The sequence below is a fragment of the Sorex araneus genome, chromosome 7 (assembly GCF_027595985.1).
Source record: "Sorex araneus isolate mSorAra2 chromosome 7, mSorAra2.pri, whole genome shotgun sequence".
Classification (NCBI taxonomy): domain Eukaryota; kingdom Metazoa; phylum Chordata; class Mammalia; order Eulipotyphla; family Soricidae; genus Sorex; species Sorex araneus.
The window spans coordinates 53,693,649-53,709,506 of NC_073308.1; the positions used below are offsets into that span (position 1 = coordinate 53,693,649).

The window sequence follows — 15,858 nt, forward strand, 5'->3', positions numbered from 1 at the left end:
TGTAATGAAAATATATTTAAATAAAATTTTTATTTTCCATATTTTCTTTGGGATGGTTGGGGAGAATGCCAAGTCTCGTTCTGCAAGGTATGCATTTTATCCAAGTCACTTCCATGGCTCATTCTCAATTTCTTTTGAAGTGATGTTTGACAACTAATATTCTTTAAAAACAAAACAAAACCATATCAAAGCTCATCACTTAGGAAATACATTCAGTTTAGTGATTTAATTTCTGGTAGTGGAGGTGTGTTTGTGTTATGTTACAAAATTAATTTTTCCCATTAGCAAAACGTACTATAAATATCACTGCAAGAGATTACCCATATCTATTACATGTGGAATGTAGGAGTCACTGTTTTCAAATGCATGACCTTGTGATTCGAGACATAAAGACATACGAACAAGTCATGGTCACCTACCACTCAACATAATGTATTACAATTTTACCTATCAAACACATTTTACTCTACTTCTTCCCTTAGTGGTGACTAAATTCAACAATCAAAAATATATAAGATCAGGGGCTAGAGCAATAGCACAACGGGTAACCTGGGTTCAATTCCCAGCATCCCATAAGGTCTCCTGAGCACCACCAGGAGTAACTCCTGAGTACAAAGCCAGGAGGTAACCCCTGTGTATTGCCAGGTGTGACCCAAAAAGCAGAAAAAAATATATATATATATATATGTACATATATATAAGACCAGAATTTAATTACTAGAAATGTTTTAAATGTAACAGAACTTAAAAACAAACTTTAAATAATGACCACATATAGAATTGGAGAATATTAAGTGCAACTGTGATTTGACGTTCTTAACATGGACATTTTTATTGCTTTTGTGGCAGACTGTTATCCCGACAGTGAGTCACAAAACCAAATTTTTAGTCTAGCATGTAACTAGCATTTGAAGCACATTTAACAGGTGGGGCTGGGCTAACCCTGGCGAATTGGTCGCCATGCACGCTATGTGAGCTCGATCCCTGGCACTACTCCGTATGCCTGAGTGTGACACTGGCGACTCTGGCGCTGGGGCCCGTGTGCCCCAACTGCTGCGTGATGTCAGAGGCACTGCAGCCACGCGTGTGCAGCCACTGCAGCTTCTCTGGTCATCACAATAAACAGCAGCAGAAGGAGGGGGAATAAGTATAAACTATTTTTTTTTTTAGTGTAACAAGACAGAAAATACCTGGGAAATACGTAAGAATAATACAACAGGAAGCAAAATTATAGTATCATATATAAACAGATGTTTGGCTTAACCCGATGGGATCTCTAGGGCTTTATAAGAATCTCAATGATTCAGCAGTGCTGTCCGTGGTTTTGTATCTTCTATTCTGCCACTTAAGACCCTAAAGGATAGTAGCAAGAAGGAAAAAAAAAATCAAGAACTTTTATACTGCCATTCTTTTAAAAACTTAAATGTGAGCTTTAGGCTTTTGGCAATAAGGGCTCAAATAAATTCTGATATTGCCACAGGGAATTCAGAGAGTCAAGGGCTCATGGGTGCCTCAAGTGCAGAGCTTGGTAAGGGTATCTCCTCAGAGTGGCAAGGCGGCCGAGGAGCCAGATGTCATCTATATGGTTCTCAGAAGAATCTATTAGGGTACAATTGATTGTAACCTATCTGCGAGGTAAGAAATATTCCTGTTCATGGAAAATGTTAAATATTATAGAAACTGGTCTACTTTTGTCCAGGCAAAACAAAGTCCTGATCAATTTACAGATAAGAAAAACTAAAGCCAATGAATAAAGCTAGTTTATCTTAGTTTCTCTAATTTTATGTAAGGGATGATTAGAAAGATTAAAAAAAATTATATGGGGTTTATTTGTGTGGAAAATTAGGAGGGGGTTAAGAAAATTATTTGAAAACAATCAAAGGAGTTCTCTGCCTTAATGTTTTAAGGTCTAAAAGTAAAATTAAATTTATAACCAATAATTGAGTACCCATCAAATCTTATGAGTTGCAGAGAAAAATAAATCAAATCTTCCCTTCAGAATATTGCAGAGATACACAAAATTCAATGACAACCCAATGGGAACTTTTCCTCCTTCAATTAAAAAAAATATGATCAGATATTAGCACAGGTGCACGCACACACACACACACACACACACACACACACACACACTATCCTCTTCCTTATCTTGTGGGTGTGAAATAAGCTGGGTGAGAAAAGACACATTTAAAGAAAGCATCAATCACACAGGTATTTATAGTTCAGATGAAAGGTAATCTGTTTTAACTAAATACTTAAGAATGAGTCAGATTGAACCAGAATAAAAAAGAACAAAAAAAAACTAAGGAGTTCTCACATGTGGTCTTAGTTTGAGGAGACAGAATATAAAATCTTGCATAAACCAATCACTAAAACTTATCGTTAATGATAATAATTTATTGCTTGAAACCTAAGTATGTGATGAGAGCCATCATCAGAATCACCATTTGCTGCAGAACTGGGATTCAAAGAGAAACACATGAATATTATTCTCTATAGACTGTGATTAACCAAGCACCTTTTTCAGAAGTGCTCTGTGTTCATTTGTTAAATCAATGTAGCTCCCATTTTCCCGCAGCTCTGGGATAGATGGCTTCTCACAGAAAAGCCTTGAATTTCCAGGATTGACAGACTTCCTATTTGTATTTTAATAATCACCGTTTTCTTCTGTAACTATTCTAAAGCAGATTCATAAAAAATGATAAACACACATATAGAAAACAACTTCCACATCAGTCTCTTCATAACCAGCATTCAATCAAATTTAAAATCGACAAGAAGATGGATTAAGATGCAAAGTGAACATACTCCCAATTTCAGTTTCTCTTTAAAACTAGTATAAAGAGATGTTATTCATAAGTCAGGAAGGGAAAAAGAGAAGAGGAGAATGCGCAGGAAATCAGATGACTACGAGGTATGTGAACCCGGAAAGCAAACCCTGTATCTTCTGGGAACAAAAGAGAGAAGCCCTTCAATTTCACAAGACTTGAGAAACACCACCCATCTTTGCACACAGAATGGAAATGAAAAAAAGGAAGGGGCTAAAAGAAATAGCATCCAGGATGGATATTTAGGAAGCAGTTAACCACCTTACTCCAACAGAAATCTAAGTTAAATATCCCAAAATATTAATGCAAAATGAATTTCTGTATCAGGAGCCAGATGCATAGTCAGGCTGAGCCTTTTCTAAGAACACTGTCAGTTCTTAAAACAGTTAACCCAGTCTCTTTCCCTCACCATCCCCTAGTTTCAGCATTATTTTTCAGGTTACCTTAGCATACTGCAAAGGTTTCATTGTCTTGATCACCCACTCTGCTGCAAGGAATCTAGACAAATGCTCAGAACAAAGAATGTGCTCAATCCTATTAGATAATGGAACGGAAGGCCATCGCCTTGTGCTATTTACCTATTGTTAACATGTCCCATAAATGTTTCTATTTTAAATATCCACTAGAAGGCTTCAATTTGCTTATATATATCTGAATATATATAGACATATATGTATGCACATATATATCTAAATATATACAGATATATGTATGCATATATATATATATGTACACACACAGATAGATAAATAGCTAGACCAGTGTTCAATCTAACTTAGAATCTAAAAGAAGAATGTTGGATTAAGATGGCAAAGTGAACACACTCCCAATTTTAGTTTCTCTCAAGATTTTATTCTTAAGTCAGGAAGGGCAAAAGAGAAGAGGAGAATGCACAGGAAATCAGATGACTATGAAGTATGTCTCTTACACTCATCACCCCCTAGTTCTTTCTCCCTCAAAATACATGCAATAAGTCTCGCACATATATTTGTGCCCATGTAATGCTATGTCCAGTTCCACTAGATCCAGTTCTTTAAACATCTCTTTAAAAACCTGGGTAACGTTAAGTAGAAAAACAGTTGGAGGAACTGACTGACAAGAGAAGTTGCTCTCCCTCTTAGTATACTAAGGAAGGAGCCAGACTGGAAAGCACTCACAATTAAGATACAGTGAACTACTCCTAGGAGAAAGTTAGTAAAGGGAAGTCAAAGAAGGGGAAAGCAAAAATAAAGTCAATCAGGTTTTTAACATCATGATGTAAGTAAAGGATGCCTCAACTTCCTGCCATTCTTAGCCTTCAGACTGGTAGTTGGGCTTATCTTCTACTCAAGTCTCATTTTCACACAGAACCAGCATAGAGCAGTCACTGATGCCATCATCTTACCAACTATCAATGGACATTTAAATGCAGAAAATGAATTCTACAAAAATATTGTTTTGCAAGACTTATAAACTGTTTGTGATCATAAACTAAGAATGGCTTATGCAAAGGGTTTCTTTCTAGTAAGTTTAACTATTTGTAGATGGTTGAAGATATTAAAACTAATATTTTGTTCAAATATTTCGCTCAGCCAAATGTCCTTCATTTACAAGGGAAATGTGTAAGGTAATGACTTTTTAAAGCTTTGTTCTTGTTATACAAAGATTAATTATGTGTCTATCCCAACTGTATGATTCTGAGGTTAACTGTGTGATCGAGACTTACCTATGTCATCATCCGTCCTGTCAATCGGGTCCTTTTCCAAGCAATCTCTCACAATGTCTCTGCTCATCAGAGGGTCCGATGCCCTCTCAATGTCTTCTTCATCATCGTCATCCTCAGAATCCACGGCTGTTTCTGGCAGACCACTCAAGTCCATATCACCAGCCTCACTTTCTGTGGCCTTAAAACAAACCAAAACATTTAAGTATTTCAAGTAAATTGTTTTTACTCAAAGAGAAAACAAAGACAACAAATGTTAGGCTATAACATTAAAAATTTAATTTACCATATCATGTGTCCAACATTTATGCCCCAGGCACTACCACAACAAAATGACATCAGTAAAATGTGATTTTATCACTTATTAAATGATAAGTCAGGAGTCACAATTTTATCTAAATAATTTTGGGTTGAAACCAGTAGAATACAGAATACTCGACAGCCACAGAGATCACAGTTAAGACCCAAACTGTGCATATTCGAACCCTTCATCATATGATCCCCTGAGGACTGCCAGGTGGACCCCTGGTAGCCCCCAAGCCCTACCACGGTGGCCCACAAATCTTTATCACTGCACGGCTTGTGCATTAAAACACCAACTTACTGGGAGGACCCCTAAATTAATTTTTTTAAAGGAACAACAGAAGCCAAAGTGACAGCACAAAGGGTAGAGCACTTGCAATGCACACATTTGGCCCAGCCTCAATCCCCCTGGTTCAATCAATCGAGAAGTGAGTCCTGAGCACAGAACCAAGAGTAAGCCTTGAGTACGATTGGATGTGCCACCCTCCATTAAAACAGAAGAATAATTATGTGGCTGCACTCCATTTTTCAAAGAGAATGGTCTGAAAGTTAAGAATTTGGGGCTGGAGAGATAGTATATGGGATAAGACACTTGCATCCTGCTGACCCTAATCCAAATCCTCAGAAAAAAAGTATGGTCCCCATTCACCACCAGGGGTCGCTCCTGAGCACAGCCCCTGAGCACCAGTGGGTGGAGGCCCAGACCCCAAAATAAACAAAAAGAATGTAAGTGTGACAATTCACTATAAGTAATATCTTCTCTAAAAGATATGTGGATTTATTAATGCAAGAAAATTGAACTATTCTTCTCTATTAGAATAGTTCTCTTTTAATGGAAAACAGGTCACAAATACGTGAGAAATATGCAAACAAGATATTAACTATCAGATAAATTCTCCCAATGACCAATGCTCAGAACTATAAACTTAGGAAGCACTACAGCACACCCCGCCAGGTGACATGCTCTTCTTTCTGCCCCTCAACACAGTCAAACCCACCACCAATGACTAACTCCAGCACTTGTAAATATTTCCTCCATCACTAAAGACACCAATTTCAAACCAATCTTTTTCTGTTGGGCTATCTCAACTTTATATTTATTTATTTATTTATTTTTATTTTTTTAATTGAATCACCATATTGAAAGTTACAAAGCTTTCAGGCTCAAGTCTCAGTTACATAATGCTCCAACACCCATCCTTTCACCAGTGCATATATTCCACCACCAAGAACCACAGTGAACCTCCCGCCCACCCTTCCGCCCCGCAGCCCCCCACCCCTCAACTTTATATTTAAAAAAAAGAAAGAAAATGAATACAGAATTCCAGATGAGGGCAGAATAATATAAAATGGAAAACCTAATGCCCATAAAACCTCTTTGAACAATGGCCTCAATAAACACTACAGTTCAGATAAAACCATCATTAGCAGAAGGGCTGCAGCTTGGGAGGGGGGAAGGGGGTTTGCCCTGCAGCCAAGGCGAAAGAATCAACTGTGACAAGCTCAGAAACACATCTCCTCATTTAAATTCCGAATTCACAGAACTGTCTCTAGATTATAGAATGAAACTGAGGTAGAACCTAATGTGATATAGTATGCCAAGGCTGTGATCAGAAAAACTAGGCCAGCATTGTTATTATCACCTTACTTCTGAAGTCTAGAAATGTGACAATTTGCTAATGCTTGCTATGATTACATCTTCACCCTTGTTTTATCTTAACATTGAAGATTATTATCTTACATTTTCAAGTATACTCTAAAATAGTCTGCTTACATTGAAGGGCCCCTATTGAAGAGTGCAATACAAAAGCCCAACTATGGAAAGGCTTTCTTCAATATATAACATACGGCATAAATAATGAAAAATAAGATACTATCCAAAGGGCATCATTGCCATCACTTTAATAAGCTGTTTAAGCTGTTTCAAACATAACAAAGTTTCCAATGTGACTTGGATAACTGTCTCCAAAGTAGAACCCTATGCAATTTGTGTAAAAAAATATTACTTATGCTATGTATATTTTATTCTTTAAATAATCAAGAACTGTTGAATAAGTTGAATAAATTTATAAAAGTCAATGTTGAATGTATTTATAAATAGTTGAATGAATCCCATATGAAACAAGGGGTGTCTGGCAGTTGTGCTTTCCTAATGTTCTGTCTGCTGAATAAGCACAGGCATAATAGTTCAGTTCTCAGCTCTAACACTCATTGTGTCACTTTACCAAAGTTCCTTAACCTTTATAAACCAGTTTTATCATTAATACATGGGACGCCCCATATGACTGTACTTTGATCCAATAATGGTGAAAAAAATCAGTTGATGCTAGATCGAAGTCCCTTTCTCCAGTGAGGGTCGAAAAGCCCTCTCAGCTCTGGCCAAAGAGGTGGCCGAGTGACGGTGGGTGAGATTTGGGGCTCTGCTCATTAGCCCTCTGTGTGCGGAGGCAAACTTCAGGCTCTGACCCACCAAGACAGCCGAGTACTGAGCCCTGACCTCAATCCTGCCTTCTACCAGCAAGACTCTTGCGAGTGAGAGGTCCAGGTGCCGGGGCTTCTAGGAGGTACTGAGAGAAGGGCTCAGTACTTGTATAGTTTTAATGCTTCTCCTCTCGGCAACGAGCATTGTACACAATTTATACTGTCAGAATTTGTCCAGAAAACAAGATTCTTTTATAATCCCACCACTTATATGTTATAAAAATAGTGAACCTCGGGCCAGCGAGGCAGTAGAGCAAGGAAGGAAGTGGCCTCGCTACCAGCCAACCGGGTTCAAAGCCCAGCACCCATGTGCCGCCCGGAGTGCCACCGACAGAAACCTCTAAGCACAGGTAGGCGTGGCCTAGCTCACGGCCCCCAATTAAAAATAGTGAACTGTGTTGAATGATCAACCTTAATTCAATACTACATCTGATGCTTTTAATACTTATTGATCTATATAACAATTCGACATGCTAGGAATTTTAGCTTAGCTTTTCAGATGAGCAAGCACTTCAGGACGTTAAATAAGCTGCCCAACATGAACAGGACAAAGCAATGCCTAGTGCCCACGTTCCACTCCAAGGCAGGACTGGGAAACACAGACTCCCATACTCAGCCATTTGCCCATTCATCTCAATACACGGCACTAAATTGAGAGCTAGAGCCAACTGTCCAGAGGCTGGGCGCCTGCCCTGCGTGCAGTCGACCCTGGTTCCATCAAGTATGACAGGGAGCGTGATGATCCCGAGCTCTTCAATAAGGCACAGGAGTTGGAACAGAATAAGATGTTTTCTGTTTTGCTGTCATAAAATCAAAAGTATTTATAAAACTACATAAATATAGACACTTGTCATTCTCTAGCTTCCTCCAAACTACAGTACTATTTTTAATGTTTTTTCTTCAAAAGTTTTCATTCTATACACACTTTATATTAAAAGCTACCTGATTAAGGGGACCGGAGCAGCAGTACAGCTTGCACTGAGTGGCCTGTATTTAATCCCTGGCACCCCATATAGTCCCCTGAGCCTGCCAGGAGTGATCCCTGAGCACAGGTCTAGGAGTAAGCCCTGAGCACTGCAGAATATGGCCCCAAACTTAAAAAAATAAATAAAAGTGATAATATTCATCTTAAATTCAAGAATAAAACATTTTTTAGTTAGACAAATAACTTCCACACAAATGATTCCCACATATTTTTATGTATATTAATGGTCAAAAAATTAATAGTCTTATCATATTGATAATTCTCAAGAAATAGTAATAGTCAAATAATAGTCTTTGCTTTTGTTTTTGTTTTTGCTTTTTGGGTCACACCCGGCGATGCACAGGGGTCACTCCTGGTTCTGCACTCAGGAATTACCCCTGGCGGTGCTCAGGGGACCATATAGGATGCTGGGAATCGAACCTGGGTTGGCCGAGTACAAGGCAAACGCCCTATTGCTCCAGCCCCAGTCAAATAATAGTCTTAAGAAATATTCTTTCATCAGCGCTAAAAGCTCTATGAATTATTTCAATCAAAATCGACTATACGTATTCTGGAGTTAAGAATATGATTTCTAAAACCATTTTATTTTACATTTTACATTTTTTAGAAGAATTTTTTTAAAAAAACATTCTTTTTCAAAGAATGTTAAAAAAAATAAAACTACGGAGGAAATAGTAAATGCCCTAAAAACTCGTAAAGAGTTAATTTAACAAAATCATCCACAAAAGTTTTTTTCCTCAGGACCCCACCCCCCCCCACCCCCCGTGTCTAAGGGAGCTTCTTAAAATCAGAGTGTTTTCCGAGGGGGACACAGGACGCCCAAGCATGCTCATTGTCTCCCGGGGCCACTCCAGAGGCTCCTCAACTACCTAGGTCAGGTGGCTCCAGGCAAGGGTCTTCCAACTCAAAGCTGCTGGTCCCTGCAGAGCTCCAAGTTCTCCAATCCTGCAGTGATGCTGGGGGCGGGGTTCAGGGTTCAAACTATTCCTAGCCTTGTGCTATCTCCCAGCACCCATTAAAAGTATTCTTGATAAGAATGCATTTTGTGCAGAATTTTAAACATGCATATTTAGCTCAAACACCACCTCAGACTTCAATATGTTTATGCTACAATTACAGTAAATGATAAAGCTGATAGGGAGTTTTAAGTGCAGACAAATCAGCTATGTATAAAATATAAAGTATATTTGGCAATAAGTATAATGGTTGCGTTAAGAAATTTCTTATATTATTTCATGCTTGTACAAGTCTCACAATGGAGATGTTACTAGTGCCCGCTCGAACAAATCAATGAACAAGGGGATGACAGTGCTATAGTGCAGTTTATTTCATGCTGTTCGTAATTTTATACTAGATACATTTCCATGTTCTCTTCTGCAAATTACCTATTTTTGTCCTTTATTGTTATACTGTGAGCTGAGGATTATTACTTAATTTGCAACAAGTAAATTATATTAAAACTATTGGTAAGTGTAGGATGACATTACTTTAGCCTTTCCCTCCTTGCCACAAGTAGCTTGTCCCGGTTTTACCCAGAGTTTAGGCTTACCCCAGTCACACCCATCAAGGTGTTCCCGACTCTCTCCCATCCCTTTGTTTAGCTATAATCACTTCTCCATGCTCTCTTCCCCAAAGGAGTTATTCCTCGGCTTTCCCTTAATCCGACTCTGCTAATTTGCAAGGTCAGACCTTCCTAGGATACTGAATTTATATTATATAAGTTAATATTGCCTTTCTCCTCTTCTTGTGCCTTTTGAATAATTTACTTTAAAGCTATGACTGTTTTGTATAGACACAAGAAGACAATATTATGTTTTTATAACTTGGGAATTAATTGGCCTCGAATATTCCCTCCCGGGCCTCTGCTTTCTCCACTTAAGCCTCAGTTGCCCTCAGTTCCTAGCACCCTAAAGTAGGGTCCCCGACGTGGGACAGGAAGGATCCAGGGCAAGCGGTGAGTTATGTGCTACCCTGGCATCGAGATGGGCCTGGCCAAAGTGCCTAATTCTTAACTATAAGTTAAGAGCTTGATCATAGACAAATGCTGTCATGATCCAATAGTAATTATGAGACTGGGACCCTGCCAGGGATAGGAAAGACTGATCTGGCCTGAGCACTGTAGTCTGAGATTGAGATGGCCCCAGGAGAGCAATTCTATAAGCTTTAATGCATCTCTTATTGTGTCCATACAAAATAATTAATATTATGAATTCTTATATGTTTGCTGGCTGAGGAGAAGAGAAACACATTCATGGGACTCCGCCCTTGGGTGGATCCTCCTGCTGAAAGAGAATTAAGTCCTAGGAGAAGCATCCCCTAAGGGAAAGGAACCTTACCCTATTGATGGTGACCACACCTACGTGTAGGCCCCAACCCCCTGATGCTGTGGAGATTTAACTAGGCTGTGAGAGTGGGTTGGGGGGCCAGATCCACAAGCCAGATCCACAGGGCAGATCCACGGGGAGAGATCCAGGAGAGCGGGAGAGAAGCGGAGGGAGAGAATGAAATAAATGGATCGAGCAACCAGTTTGGCCTTCTTCCTTCTTCCTTCCGTCGCCTGCCCTCGACTAACAGCACACACAGCGGTTCTGGGGCACCGGACGCGGGCGGTGAGACAGAGCCGCCCGGAGAGCCCGCGAGTGCACGCGCCCCTCGGCGTTCTTTAGTTTTTTACAGGTAAGTACTTGTTCCAATACTTTTTTCTTTTTTTGGGTCACACCCAGCCGTGCACAGGAGTTACTCCTGGCTCTGCACTCATGAATTACTCCTGGCAGTGCTTGGAAAACCATATGGGATGCTGGGAATTGAACCCAGGTCGGCCACATGCAAGGCAAATGACTTACCTTCTTTGCTATCACTCCAACCCCGTTCCAATATTTTTCTTATATTTATTAAATATATTTTACATCTATATTTATAATATTATCTTATATTTCTCATATTTATTAAACATTTGACCACTTAATAATTTACTACTGAGTTTCTTTAGTTGATCTGGAATTAATCTTAATTACAATGTAAACTGAAACTACAAAATAACTCCCTACTCCAAATTCCACTTACCATATTACATCACTTTCCTGTTTGTGAGGCTTCCTTTGTTATAAATTACACCCATGCAAAAGAGTTCCATTTTACTTGAATTCTTGTTTCTATTGATTTGTCTATTTTTGTACAAGTATTTCCAGTCTAACTAAGCCACTGGCCTGATATCTTATTATGTCACATCTTATCATGACTGGAAATTGCATTGCTTCCTACCATCAATTTAGATGTTCTACTTCCTGTCACTCACTTTCTCCTCTTTCAGCTAATGTCCCATCAGCTTCCAAGATAATCTTTTTTTTCAACTCAAGCACATCTTTAGTATTTGAGTTTCTAGTGCGTTCTGTGTCTAGCTCTCACGCCTCCTGTCTTTACTTTCCTTCATATTAAGTTTATAATCCCTGTTCTAGTGTTTCAATCATATTTATAACACATCTTTAACCGAATGCCTGAGACTTCCTGGCAGTCTGCTAGGCTGGAAGAGAAAGTGGAAACAAGACAAGTTCCCTGCCTTCTCAAAGCTGTTCCAAAAGGAAGAAACAGCAGAGAATGTGACAATCATTTCCATTAAAGATCAAATAAAAGAATTGCTGGGGGATAAAACAAAGGCAGGACCTAACTTTCAGAAGGTAATAAGTGAAGAACTTGAAGGCAAGACAGGGTCCAGATAGAAGAAAGCGATACAATTGGAAGGCATATAAAAATCAAAGCTCTGTAGTTAGAACTTGATTTGTGACACCACAGTGGTTGGATTATGCTCGTTTAATAAATTTCTGTCCCGACTGAAGCCATATCTTTGCTTTTTTGGTGCTTACTGTGGTGAAAATGACTTTACACGACAAAAAGAAATCACTCTGCATTTGATGGCACCAACTCAGAAACTGAGTCTCTACTGCTGTCAATTTGTTAGCCTACTTTCCCCAAAAAATTATTACAAAACTTCTTTCCCCTTAAAACTCCACGACCAACCCTCTCAATAAATGAACTCAAGAGAGAAAAAAAGACACCACAGACAGAAACTTTCTCACTTCCCAACTTCCCACTCCAAGCCATTGTGGCCCCAGTTGAAACAGAGAAGGCTTGATCTGGAAGCAACCCAAGTGCCCAGGAACAGATGACTAGATAAAGAAACTATGGTTCATATATAACAATGGAATATTATGCAGCCATAAGAAAAGTGAAGTCATGCAATTTACTGCTATGTGGATGGAGCTGAAGAGTGCCATGCTGAGTGAAGTTAGAGGGAAAGGGACAGATATAGAATGATCTCTCTCATGTATGGAATATAAAGAAACATAATAGGGGAATTCCTATGTTTCAGTGTCCAAAGGTAATTGAAACCTAGAGCATGAGAATGGGTCTTCAGTTGGAAGCTTGCCACTAGAGTGGGGGAGAGAGGGATAAGTCAGTGAGGGGAACCTTAAGACAATGGTGAAGGGAGAGGCTGGCTGTGGAGCAGGAGGAAAACTGGGGACATTGGGAGAAGGAAGGAGATACTGGTAAAGTGATTGGTGCTGGAACATTATATGCCTGAAACTTAATCATGAATGATTAATTTGCAAAATTGCAATTCATGACAACTCAATAAAAAGTTAAAAAAAAAAAGAGAGACAGGAGGATTTCTTTGTTCTGAAACTAGTTATTCCAGGGCTGGAGAAAGAGCTTTTCAAGTTGAGCTTATAGTGAGCAGACAGAGGGCTCGGTTTGATGCCCACAACTACATGGTTCTCTGAGCAACTCAGGAAGCTACCCCGAGCACAGAGTTAAGAGCAGTCCTAAACCACTGACAGGTGTGGCCCCCAAATGACAGCAATACAACTTTGTTATTCTATCCTGCTCTTTAATTACCCTCCTCCCACCCTCTCAGGGAGATAACTTGCATTAATCTGTATTTTGTAATTTGCTCTTCATAGAGTTATCACATTTTCAAATGTCAGAGAAGACCAACACAATTTTGCCCTCCTCCCTCATCAAACCCCTACCTATTGGTGGGTTAATTTTTTTTTTTAATATTTATTCCAAAGTATTCCTTGTACTGGGACAACTTAAAGTACAAGTAGTTATTCTTAATATTATTTGAAAGATCACGAGGAAGCCCTTGTCTTCAAACTCAGATGGTTATACACTGGAAGATGTGTAGTAGGAACAGTCTGAATTTGAGTAGTTATCACTGCTTTTCGAAAGTACATCCAAAGTAGGATCAGGAGAAACCTTACAGGGATTGAAGCACCTGCCTTGCAAGCAGCTGCCCCCAGTTTGATCCCTGACACTCTATATAGTCCCACACACATCTCCAGAAGTGATCAGAAGTGACTGCTTAGCACAGAGCCAGGATTGTTGTTGTTGTTGTTAGTACCTTGAGTAGCCTGGGAGTAAGTACAAAGGAAATTCTTGATGGGATGTCTGTTCCCAACCACCATCAGCATGCCAGGGACTGAGGACTCTGAATTGTTCCAACATGACTGAAGACTAACTGGAGCCTAAAGTCTTTCAAGTGCTTCCACAGGTGGAGAAGCACCCCGCCTCTTAAGTACATCTCAGATTTTAAAAATACACAGAAATTCAATGATCCAACCTCACTCTCTTCCCTTTGTCATATTCACGACTATAAAGCAAAAAAATTATTATAAAAGGGCAATTCTTGGGGCTGGAGAAATAGCACAGCGGGTAAGGTGTTTGCATTGCATGAAGGCAACCCGGGTTCGATTCCCAGCATCCCATATGGTTACCTGAGAACCGCCAGGGGGTAATTCCTGAATGCAGAGCCAGGACTAACCCCTGTGCACCGCCAGGTATGACCCAAACCACAAACCAGAACAAAACAAAAAGGGCAATTCTACAGTTTTTTCCTAAAACTGTACTTGAGTGACAAACCTGATACGTTTATAATCAAATTAATGGACTATTAACAATCAAGAGAAATTTTTCCATTGTAACCCCTCTCCTTGAAATTCTGGTACCTGATCAAAGGAGAGGCAAATACAGTAAGAAGACAGCAGTCGTTCTTCCTAAAACAAGCATGCGGTCAACTACGTGTCTATGTGATGCATAAACAGTAACGGTCCACATATATGTGTGTCTGTCTCTATGATACACACATAAACTGTATAATAAACAGTCATGAAACTCCCTGAGATAGGCCATGATGAACAAACGACAGGGCTGCACTTCCTTACCTGGTAGATGTCCGAAAGACTGCTGCTCCCAGAGTCACTGGTGATGCTACATCCTGAGTGGCTGGAAGAAACGTGTGTCACCTGTGGGTGGAGACTATCAGTAAGGTGCAGTTTGGTGAAATCTGCAGGAAGCTATGGAAGGAGCAGGAAAAAGCAGGATTACCATTTGGATCGAGGACTCAGAGAAGACATTTACAATCATACAATTTATATTTTCTTCCCATCACTTCAAAAGGGCCCTCATGTGCTTAATTCACGAATTACTACATACTGTCCTATTTAGCACAAGCTGCAACACAGACTGTTTAAGTTTATGGGCCTTCAATGAAACTTAATATTGAATTTAGTGCTGAAATAGTTGGATGTAGTGGTTAACTTTGGGGAGCACTGAGTCCAATGAACTGCAATTTTCAAATGATATACTAATGAGCAGCTCTGTCTCTATTTGTTGACACAAAATCACAAACATGACTCTGTGGCAACAAACAGCTTAAATTGAAAAAAAAAAAACAACTCCCCCCCCACAACCAGACATGGTCTTAGAGGTCTTTTATATGCAAATGATGCTTAAAAGATTTTTGGTTTTATTGAAGGAGCAGCTTGAACTCAGCAGTGGATTACTGCAGCAATAACTCTGTCAGCCTCAGTGGAGAAACAAAAGAACATGCTCTTCTGAAGAACTCAGAATCTAGATCTTGATGCACCTTGATCTGACTAGACACATATACAAAAATAGTATCAGTTTTCTTTTCTTTTTCTTTCTAAATTTAATTTTGATGTTGAGCCACACCTGGCTGCGCTGAGGGCTCACTAATGGCTCTGTGCTCAGGGATCACTCTTGGTGGGCTTGGGGACCATCTGGGGTGCTGGGGACCAAGCCTGGGTTCCCACACGGCAAGCGCCATACCCGCTGTGCTACCACTCCAGCCCCAGAAATAGCAATTTTCTTCTTGCTCATGTTTAAACCCTTAACAAAAATAAGCTCCATTAAGTAGATTCACTAGGTCTTTCTCAAGTGCTTCTATCGCTCCCCTATCCAAGAGAGAAAATGAATTGGAGAAAGAAATATTCATCGATTTGCCATTCAAAAAATATTTACAAAGTCCTTCTCTCAATGTGCAAGTCAGTGAATGAGACACGAAGCAAACAATACCCTTGAGAGTCATACATCTTTCTAAGTTGATACTAATTCTTTTGAATTAAAAGGGCTAAGGGAAGACTTGTAAACTATTCCATAGTACGTTATATACTGTATTTCAAAATATCGGCGAACAGCGTGCTTTATGAAAACATTCTCTTTCCCGCGTGCATCTCAGCTCCTAATTATAAAGACTTTAT

The 15,858-nt window shown here is 39.5% G+C and overlaps 1 protein-coding gene across 7 annotated transcripts in view; it reads right to left on the minus strand.

Annotated features, from left to right (window-relative positions):
- RAPGEF2 (Rap guanine nucleotide exchange factor 2) overlaps window positions 1-15,858 on the minus strand; it is a 239,142-nt gene that overhangs the window by 33,684 nt on the left and 189,600 nt on the right. For all 7 annotated transcript variants that reach the window (XM_055144324.1, XM_055144321.1, XM_055144320.1 and 4 more), the window contains 2 exons: window positions 14,521-14,652; window positions 4,534-4,711 (listed from right to left, as the gene is read on the minus strand). In XM_055144324.1, the coding sequence (XP_055000299.1) occupies window positions 4,534-4,711; window positions 14,521-14,652 (310 nt within the window). The remainder of the gene's footprint in view (window positions 1-4,533; window positions 4,712-14,520; window positions 14,653-15,858) is intronic.